Source organism: Sinocyclocheilus rhinocerous, unplaced genomic scaffold (assembly GCF_001515625.1).
Source record: "Sinocyclocheilus rhinocerous isolate Xijiao unplaced genomic scaffold, SAMN03320098_v1.1 scaffold4140, whole genome shotgun sequence".
Classification (NCBI taxonomy): Eukaryota; Metazoa; Chordata; class Actinopteri; order Cypriniformes; family Cyprinidae; genus Sinocyclocheilus; species Sinocyclocheilus rhinocerous.
The window spans coordinates 103777-114465 of NW_015661995.1; the positions used below are offsets into that span (position 1 = coordinate 103777).

General features: G+C 41.1%; 1 protein-coding gene across 2 annotated transcripts in view; it reads right to left on the minus strand.

Moving 5' to 3' along the window:
- The window catches only part of LOC107727146 (importin subunit beta-1), a 43081-nt gene that overhangs the window by 10489 nt on the left and 21903 nt on the right, over nucleotides 1-10689 (minus strand). For both annotated transcript variants that reach the window (XM_016536930.1, XM_016536929.1), the window contains exon 18: nucleotides 2044-2187. In XM_016536930.1, the coding sequence (XP_016392416.1) occupies nucleotides 2044-2187 (144 nt within the window). The remainder of the gene's footprint in view (nucleotides 1-2043; nucleotides 2188-10689) is intronic.

Sequence of the window (10689 nt, forward strand, 5' to 3'; positions counted from 1 at the left end):
CACTTGAGTCAACACGTGGGCTGGCATGTCAGGAAACCAGTGATAACTAGATAACATTCTACCACACAGCAATAAGTCAATAATTTAATCATTTAATCAAAGTCATTTAATCTAAGAGCAAAAAATAGAATGATATGACAGGGTCTACGGGGTTTATCTCGCATGCCAAGCAAATGTTACAACCCTTCGTTGAACTGACAAATCAAACAGCAACTGTCTGTTTGGGGTCGGAGATAAAAATCTCTAATGACAATAACAGACGTGAACTACTCTAATCAAACAGAACATAAAGTTGCCATATTGACATCTTTTACAGCCTGGATCAGAGCAGGGTGGTTGAATAGAGGCCAAGGCTAAAGGAGTGTGTGTGTGGGGGGGCCACTTTAATTATGCTAATGTGGCACTCAGGCTCAGTGAGAGAAGTATTAGTCAGTGGGCAGGGCCAGAGCGTGAACGGAGAGCCATATGGAGCCCTTTGCCAAAGTTATGCTATACAATCTGCTGCAGAAGAGCTATGCTAATTCTACTGACGGAACCATTTCACACTACAGGACGCCTGGCTGAGAGGCCGAGAGAAAGTCATTTTAAAGAGCGGAAAGAAACATGCTGAGTGTGAATGAAAGAGTGAGTGAAGAATAAACAAGTGAGTAAATGTATAAAGGAATGAACAATTTGAGTGAGTCTCCATAATATCGGACTATATTTTTCACAGCAAAGCCATTTTACCTTAATTGTCAATTTAACCCTGTATATTGTGATGTTTCTCTCTCTCTAAAAAAAAAAAACATTATACACATTGTTTAAACTGCTATCATTGGACACTTTTATCTGACACTGACAATTGACTCATCAGTAAATTGGCAATATGAATGTTTGACTATTTATTTTGATAGTAAAATATCTTAAAACTTCAAGGAAAAAAAACTGAAAACTGTGTGAATGAGGTTGTGAATGAATTAGTAAAGATGTGAGTCAGTGAATAAATTAAAGAGTGAATGAACTGCTCAAGAAACTTTATTTTTATTGTTGAAAACAGTTGTGCTGCTTAATATTTGCTGCTTAATGCTTCCCTTGTGAATAAAAATATTCTTTTAAAATAAATAAATACATAAATCTTGGTCTTTTTGGTCTTACTGACCAAAATGCAAAATACAGGTCCATGACTGGTAATAAATATTTATGGCCAGTTAAATTTCTCTATTCAATTCTCACTATAAAATATATGTTAAGGACGGACTGCTGATTTGATATAATGATTTGGCTGTTGGACTGCTGGGAAAAGACGTGTAGGTACATTTTTGGTTCAACCATGCCTTTAGAACCAGTAACCAAGATGATCTCTCTCTTCCTCTCTCTTGCTTATCTCGCTGTCACCTCGCTCTGCCCCTCTCGCTCTTTCTCTGATGAGCACAGTAAGTGTGTTTCGGCTGTGTTTGATTTGTGGAACTGCAAACACTTGCAGATCCCAGCATGCTCACTAACTAGACTTTGCCCCCCTCCCATCCCCTCCTCTGTTTATAGGGCCTTTCGCACCGCTTTAGTTCCAGAACTAAATGTACAGTACTAAAGTACTGGGATGATTTTGCACAAACTATTTCCCAGTACCATTTAAAGGGTTGCATTCGCACCGACAGTGTGTACTAAGAAGTGACGTAAGCCGGTCGACAGCGTCGTCATTTGTGTGCGGCGTTCAACAACAGAAACAACAGGAGGATGCTGTGATCGGAGCTGTGTTTGCTGTGTCTCGCGGGTTTCACAATAATGGACATGGAAAGTCGACGTATACGTTTATTGTTGTCCATGTAAACGTACTCACTGTTGTGCCAGACTGGCCATTACAACAATTATAACCGCATACTAAATTCCCTAGAGCTCTGACTAAATCTAGAACTCAACTAAATTGACTAGTCATTTTCACACCCATTGAACAGGAGAAGGAGCACGTCTCTGCAGTCAGAAAGAGTGATCCCCAGCCCTGCTCTGGTTTATGACCGGTGTTTGTGGTCCGTCTGGGGAACAGAGGTGTTGGGCTGTGCTACTTACCTTGTCCACCTGTGCCTGCGAGGCCTGCTGCAGAGTGTCCAGCACAATGTCCAGGTACTTCTTGAATTCACCACCAATGGCAAGAGCAATATCCCCAAACACAGACAGGATCTGGGGCTTCACAGACCGGTGCACATTCTCGTTCTGCAAAGACATGCATTCAAAAAATTATAGAACAGTTTAAAAAAAAAATCTGGATGCAGTTGCACTGCTGCATTTACAGAGGGAGAAAGAGATAAAAGGAAACTGTAGAGCTAGTACAGAGCTTCAGAAAGATACACAACCTTACAAAAAAAAAATAACTGCCCACATTTGTTTTCTTATTGAATGATACAGGTGATTATGAAAATTATTCATCTGTGCATATTTTTTTAAAGGGGTCATATGATGCGATTTCAATTGTTCCTTTCTCTTTGGAGTGTTACAAGCTCTTGGTGCATAAAGAAGATCTGTAAAGTTGCAAAGACTAAAGTCTCAAATCCAAAGAGATATTCTTTATAAAAGTTAAGAGTCAGCCACGCCTACCTAAAACGGCTCGTTCTAACACGCCCAACATACCTACGTCACGATGTGGAAATATTAGCATAATGCCGCCCAAATGTTCACGCAAAGAAAGGAGGCGTAACTTCAGGAACAGCAGTAGTGTTGATGCAAAAGTGCAAAAGCACTTTATTTGGCCTTCCGGAAGTAGATGCAATTAGGAATCATTGGTTAAGATTTATTTACAACAGAACAGCACACCCCGGATGTTCGAATTTGTGCAACGCATTTTATGGACGACAGTTTTTTGAACCTAGAAGAGTACAAAGCTGGCTGCTCACAAAGGTTATTTCTAAAAAAAAAAAAAAGAACAGTTCAACCCAAATATTCATTTGTGTGCAGCACATTTTATGGAGGACGGTTTCCTGATCCTGGTAGACTACAATGCCGGCTGTTCTGACTCAGACTCTAAGTACGTTTACATATTTAAAGAATTTGCCACTGACGATTCAAACGTGAGTTTTGAGCAGTGTAGAGTAGCACTTGTTTGTCATTTCTCCGATCACAAATGCAGACATGGTTTTATGTTTACGCGGCACGATGCAACGCAACGCGTAAAAAGACAGTATAAGTCATTATAATCCATAATTATGTCCCCACTGGATGCAACAAATGCCTCGTTTGTAATGGGTTTTAATGTTTTTGTCTCGTCGCTCCGGCCTGACAGGGCATCACAGTATGGTAGGGGCGTAACATTTCCGTCACACGCTTGAGGTATTCGGCCAATCACAACGCACTGGATAGCTGGCCAATCAGAGCACACCTCGCTTTTCAGACCGATGAGCTTTGTAAAAATCAACGCGTTTCAGAAAGGCGGGGCATAGAGGAGAAACAATAATGTACAGTATGTGGAAAATAATGTGTTTTTTAAACTGCATAAACATTGCATTACACCAAATAAGTTATTTTTTAGCAACATCATATGACCCCTTTAATGCATTATTTGACCTCCTAATTAGGGGTGCCATAGTGCCACAGAATATTACACTACACACAAATATGATTAAAAGAGCAAACCTCTGTGTTGTTTTGAATTCATTGTGAATACTGTAAATACACCATTCTTATTTAAACCATTTCTGTTGTTCATCTTTTTAACCCACACACACAACTTTCACAGTAAAATCTGACCCGTCGTAACTCAACCGACAAGGCTGAAGGCCATTGCACACGGAGTCAGAAATTTTCGTCCAACATTTTCGCACGTTGAAAAATAAATACGACCTCACATTGTCACTCACGTTAGATTTTCTGCGTTTTTTGCATCCGTAGCAAGCATTTTGAGAGGTGTTTTGACAATTCAGAGCCACCGTGCAAGCGAACGGCAAAATCCAGAATGGCTATTATCAAGCTGATCCACTTCGTCTCGCAGCACAAACACTGTAAAGATCCCTGCACAATGAGTTCACAGAAATTGGTGGTCTTCTTTTTAATATGTGGCTCTAGTATCACTAGCAAAGCATCAAACTGAGCCATCCTGTAGTAGTAGTATATTTTTATTTAATGCCATGTCAGCATCTTGGGCTATTTTCATGGCAAAAACAACTAAAAAAATACAAGTATAACAGCAAACAAACAAGTTACATGACACACTTACCGCATCCACAGCACTTCCTGTTTGTTGCTGCCGTGTGTTTTGAGTTTGAGCTTCGTCAAGTTAATTCTTTGTCGTCTAATTTTTTATCTTAAAATCAATTTTATACACCATCATTTTCGTTTCTATAACGTGTGAATATATCCCCTATCGTATTCTACAACAAAAACAATCAGAGCGCCTTGTTATCACTCGTTTTATTTTGATTTCCCGAGTCTGCTATTAGCAAATAGCCCGCTAGCATCACCAGCGTGGTTGCTGCTAATCTCGCTTACATTGCTAATACTCTATTCACACACATTACCATTGTTTTACTCACTGTTACTTGCTTTAATGGCGGATGTGTGTCTACCTTTGAGTGCAGGTGAGGACACGTTCAAGCTGCATTCGGTGCAGCTCGAGCTGGAGGCCGTGGAGAAGCAGATCCGCGACCTGGTGGTGAGGCTGACCCAGCTGAGAGAGCGGAGAGCCGCGCTTAAATCATCCCAGGCTGACGCTCACAAGTCCGAGGTAAGTATACAACGTGCTGCTAACAGTCCCACCACCTCTACTCCGTGTGTTTCTCTGCACAGGCCCGGTGCACCCAGGACGCGATCTTCCCAGATGTCCTTCACTCCGGCGCCGGGACACCACGGACCCTGGGTGCAGCCGCAGCGGAAGACGCGAGCCAGGCCCCGGGCGACGACCTCTCCCCCTCCGCCGCCTCCGGTCTTCGAGATCTCCACCCGGAACCACTTCGCTCCCCTCCGCGAGACGGAACGCGACGCTGTGATCATCGGAGACTCCATCGTCCGGCACGTCCGTGCTACGTTAGCTGAAGGTAAAGTGCACACTCACTGTTTCCCTGGTGCTCGTGTTCTCGATGTTTCTGCGCAGATACCCGCGATCCTGAAGGGCGACGAGAGCACCGGAGCGGTCGTGCTTCACGCGGGGGTTAACGACACCAAGCTGCGGCAGACGGAGACACTGAAGAGGGACTTCAGGAGCCTGATCGAGACGGTGCGCCGCACATCGCCCGCGACGACGATCATCGTGTCAGGACCGCTTCCCACGTATCGACGAGGACACGAAAGGTTCAGTAGACTTTTTGCTTTAAATGAATGGTTATTGTCATGGTGTAAAGAACAGAAACTGCTCTTTGTTAATAATTGGAATCTTTTCTGGGAGCGTCCTAGGCTTTTTCGCGCTGATGGCCTGCACCCCAGCAGAGTCGGAGCGGAACTCATGTCGGACAACATCTCCAGGACGCTACGCTCCATATGACTAGTAAGTCAAATCTCAAATAACTGCCCTGATGACTTGTGTTCTACCCGCTTAAATGATAGAAGTACTTGTGCTGTCCAATCTATAAAGACTGTGTCTGTTCCCCGAATAGTGAGGTCAAAATATAAATTTAATGCAGGATCTAGAAAAAATCTTATCGTGATTAAACCAGAAAAATGTAAAATAAATGAACAAAAACAATTTTTAAAGTTTGGGCTCCTAAACATTAGATCACTCTCACCCAAAGCAGTTATTGTAAATGAAATAATCACAGATAATCGTTTTGATGTACTCTGCTTGACTGAAACCTGGCTAAAACCTAATGATTATATTGGTCTAAATGAGTCTACTCCACCAAGCTACTGTTATAAGCATGAGCCCCGTCAGACTGGTCGTGGCGGCGGTGTTGCAACAATATATAGTGATATTCTCAATGTTACTCAGAAGACAGGATACAGGTTTAACTCATTCGAAATACTAATGCTTAATGTTACACTGTCAGATATGCAAAAGAAATCTATCGTATCTCTTGCTCTGGCTACTGTGTATAGACCACCAGGGCCATATACAGATTTCCTAAAAGAATTTGCAGATTTCCTCTCAGACCTATTGGTTACTGTTGATAAAGCGCTAATTGTCGGAGATTTTAACATTCACGTTGATAATACAAATGATGCATTAGGACTTGCGTTTACTGACCTAATAAACTCTTTTGGAGTCAAGCAAAACGTCACCGGGCCCACTCATCGTTTTAATCATACGCTAGATTTAATTATATCGCATGGAATTGATCTTACTGATATAGATATCGTACCTCAAAGTGATGATGTTACTGACCATTTCCTTGTATCGTGCATACTGCGTATTACTGATAATAACTATATCGCTCCGCGTTATCGTCTGGGCAGAACTATTGTTCCAGCCACCAAAGACAGATTCACAAATAACCTGCCTGATTTATCTCAACTGCTCTGTGTACCAATAAGTACACATGAACTAGACGAAATGACTAGCAACATGGGCACTATCTTCTCTAATACATTAGAAGCTGTTGCCCCCATCAAATTGAAAAAGGTTAGAGAAAAACGTACTGCGCCATGGTACAACAGTAATACCCATTCTCTCAAGAAAAAAACTCGTAGTCTTGAGCGCAAATGGAGAAAAACGAACTTGGAAGTTTTTAGAATTGCGTGGAAAAACAGTATGTCCAGCTATAGACAGGCTCTAAAAGCTGCCAGGGCCGAGCATATCCACAAACTCATAGAAAATAACCAAAACAATCCAAGGTTTTTATTTAGCACAGTGGCTAGATTAACAAATAACCAGACACCACCCGATCTAAATATTCCCTCACAGTTTAATAGTAATGACTTTATGAATTTCTTCACTGATAAAATAGATAACATCAGAAATACAATAACAAATGTAGATTCTACAGCGTATAATACTTCAGCTTCATTCATCGCACCAAAAGATAAACTGCAGTGCTTTACAACTATAGGACAGGAAGAGCTAAATAAACTTATCACTGCATCTAAACCAACAACATGCCTGTTAGATCCTGTACCCACTAAATTACTGAAAGAGTTGTTACCTGTAGCAGAAGAACCGCTTCTCAATATTATTAACTCGTCGTTGTCTTTAGGTCACGTCCCAAAACCATTCAAGCTGGCGGTTATTAAGCCTCTTATTAAGAAACCACAACTAGATCCTAGTGAACTGGCAAATTACAGACCCATCTCAAATCTTCCTTTTATGTCTAAAATTTTAGAAAAAGTTGTGTCCGCTCAATTGCGCTCCTTCCTGCAAAAAAATGATCTCTATGAAGAATTTCAGTCAGGTTTCAGGCCCCACCATAGCACAGAAACTGCACTTGTTAAAATTACAAATGACTTGCTTCTTGCGTCAGACCAAGGCTGTATCTCATTGCTAGTTTTACTTGATCTTAGTGCTGCGTTCGACACTATAGATCATGACATACTCATAGATCGATTACAAAACTATACAGGTATTCAAGGGCAGGCTTTAAGATGGTTTAGATCCTACCTGTCCGATCGCTACCACCTTGTTCATTTAAATGGGGAGTCATCTCAATTATCACCAGTAAAATATGGAGTGCCACAAGGATCTGTCCTAGGTCCTCTGCTATTTTCGATATACATGTTGCCCCTTGGTAATATTATTAGAAAATACGGGATTAGCTTCCACTGTTATGCAGATGATACTCAACTATATATCTCAACAAGACCAGATGAAACTTCTAAATTATCTAAGCTAACAGAATGTGTTAAAAATGTAAAAGATTGGATGACCAATAATTTTCTCCTATTAAACTCGGATAAGACAGAGATATTACTTATTGGACCAAAAGACAGTACACAGAATCTCGTGGATTACAATTTGCAACTAGACGGATGTACAGTTACTTCCTCTACAGTCAAAAATCTGGGTGTTATATTAGATAGCAACTTGTCTTTTGAAAATCATATTTCCCATGTTACAAAAACAGCATTCTTCCATCTTAGAAACATTGCCAAACTACGAAATATGTTACCTGTTTCTGATGCAGAAAAGCTAGTTCATGCATTCATGACCTCTAGACTGGACTATTGTAATGCACTGCTAGGTGGTTGTCCTGCATCCTCAATAAACAAGCTACAGGTAGTCCAAAATGCAGCGGCTAGAGTCCTTACCAGGTCAAGAAAATATGATCATATTACCCCAATTTTACAGTCTCTGCACTGGCTACCTATTAAGTTCCGTATCAGTTACAAAATATTATTACTTGCCTATAAGGCCCTTAATGGGCTAGCTCCTGCGTACCTAACTAGTCTTCTACCACGCTACAATCCATCACGCTCCCTAAGGTCGCAAAACTCTGGACTTTTGGTAGTACCTAGGATAGCAAAGTCCACTAAAGGAGGTAGAGCTTTTTCGCATTTGGCTCCCAAACTCTGGAATAGCCTTCCTGATAACGTTCGGGGTTCAGACACACTCTCTCTGTTTAAATCTAGATTAAAGACACATCTCTTTGGCCAAGCATTCAAATAATGCATATCATAATCTTGTACTGCAGTTATATCTGATCAAATGCACATTATTATTCTTTAGTTTGGGTTAAACAAATAAATTTTGCTTGGTTGGAACAGCAGCTACGCTAATTATGTCCCTATTTGTTTCTCTGTTTTTGCCACAGGATTGACATCCCGTGGTAACTAGGATTTACACAAGCTTCAGTCTGGATCCAGAACACCTGAGAAGAGATGATGCCAACCCCTCAGAGGACCTCAGATGATGCCAACCCTGAAACAACCCACCAGATCCAGTCTGTATCCAGATCAGATGGTCACTGCAGTCACCCGGATCCAGTACGTATTCAGACCAGATGGTGGATCAGCACCTAGAGAGGACCTCTACAGCCCTGAAAGACAGCGGAGACCAGGACAACTAGATGAACACCAGATACAGATGTTATTCCCCTGTAAAGACCTTGTCTCAGACGACCACCGGGACAAGACCACAGGAACCAGATGAGTCTTCTGCACAATGTGACTTTGCTGCAGCCTGAAATTGAACTGCTGGTTTGGTCTGGCCAGAGGAGAACTGGCCCCCCGACTGAGCCTGGTTTCTCCCAAGGTTTTTTCTCCATTCTGTCACCGATGGAGTTTTGGTTCCTTGCCGCTGTCGCCTCTGGCTTGCTTAGTTGGGGACACTTCATTTCCAGCGATATTGTTGACTTGATTGCAAATGATTGCAAAGATACTATTTAAACTGAACTGAGCTGAATGAAGACATCACTGAATTCAATGATGAACTGTCTTTAACTGGAAAATTAGTGTTTACTATTGTCATTTTGCATTATTGACACACTATTTTCCTAATTAATGCTGTTCAGTTGCTTTGACACAATCTGTATTGTTAAAAGCGCTATATAAATAAAGGTGACTTGACTTGACTTGACCATGTTTATGTTTACGCGGCGCGATGCAACGCGTATAAAGACAGTACAAGTCATTATATTCCATAATTATGTCCCCACTGGATGCAATGAATGCCTCGTTTATAATGGGTTTTATTGTTTTTGTCTCGTCGCTCCGGCCGGACAGGGCATCATCACAGTATGGTGAGGGGCGTAACATTTCCGTCACACGCTTGAGGTATTCGGCCAATCACAACGCACTGGATAGCTGGCCAATCAGAGCACACCTCGCTTTTCAGACCGATGAGCTTTGTAAAAATCAACGCGTTTCAGAAAGGCGGGGCATAGAGGAGAAACAATAATGTACAGTATGTGGAAAATAATGTGTTTTTTAAACTGCATAAACATTGCATTACACCAAATAAGTTATTTTTTAGCAACATCATATGACCCCTTTAATGCATTATTTGACCTCCTAATTAGGGGTGCCATAGTGCCACAGAATATTACACTACACACAAATATGATTAAAAGAGCAAACCTCTGTGTTGTTTTGAATTCATTGTGAATACTGTAAATACACCATTCTTATTTAAACCATTTCTGTTGTTCATCTTTTTAACCCACACACACAACTTTCACAGTAAAATCTGACCCGTCATAACTCAACCGACAAGGCTGAAGGCCATTGCACACGGAGTCAGAAATTTTCGTCCAACATTTTCGCACGTTGAAAAATAAATACGACCTCACATTGTCACTCACGTTAGATTTTCTGCGTTTTTTGCATCCGTAGCAAGCATTTTGAGAGGTGTTTTGACAATTCAGAGCCACCGTGCAAGCGAACGGCAAAATCCAGAATGGCTATTATCAAGCTGATCCACTTCGTCTCGCAGCACAAACACTGTAAAGATCCCTGCACAATGAGTTCACAGAAATTGGTGGTCTTCTTTTTAATATGTGGCTCTAGTATCACTAGCAAAGCATCAAACTGAGCCATCCTGTAGTAGTAGTATATTTTTATTTAATGCCATGTCAGCATCTTGGGCTATTTTCATGGCAAAAACAACTAAAAAAATACAAGTATAACAGCAAACAAACAAGTTACATGACACACTTACCGCATCCACAGCACTTCCTGTTTGTTGCTGCCGTGTGTTTTGAGTTTGAGCTTCGTCAAGTTAATTCTTTGTCGTCTAATTTTTTATCTTAAAATCAATTTTATACACCATCATTTTCGTTTCTATAACGTGTGAATATATCCCCTATCGTATTCTACAACAAAAACAATCAGAGCGCCTTGTTATCACTAGTTCTATTTTTGACTTCC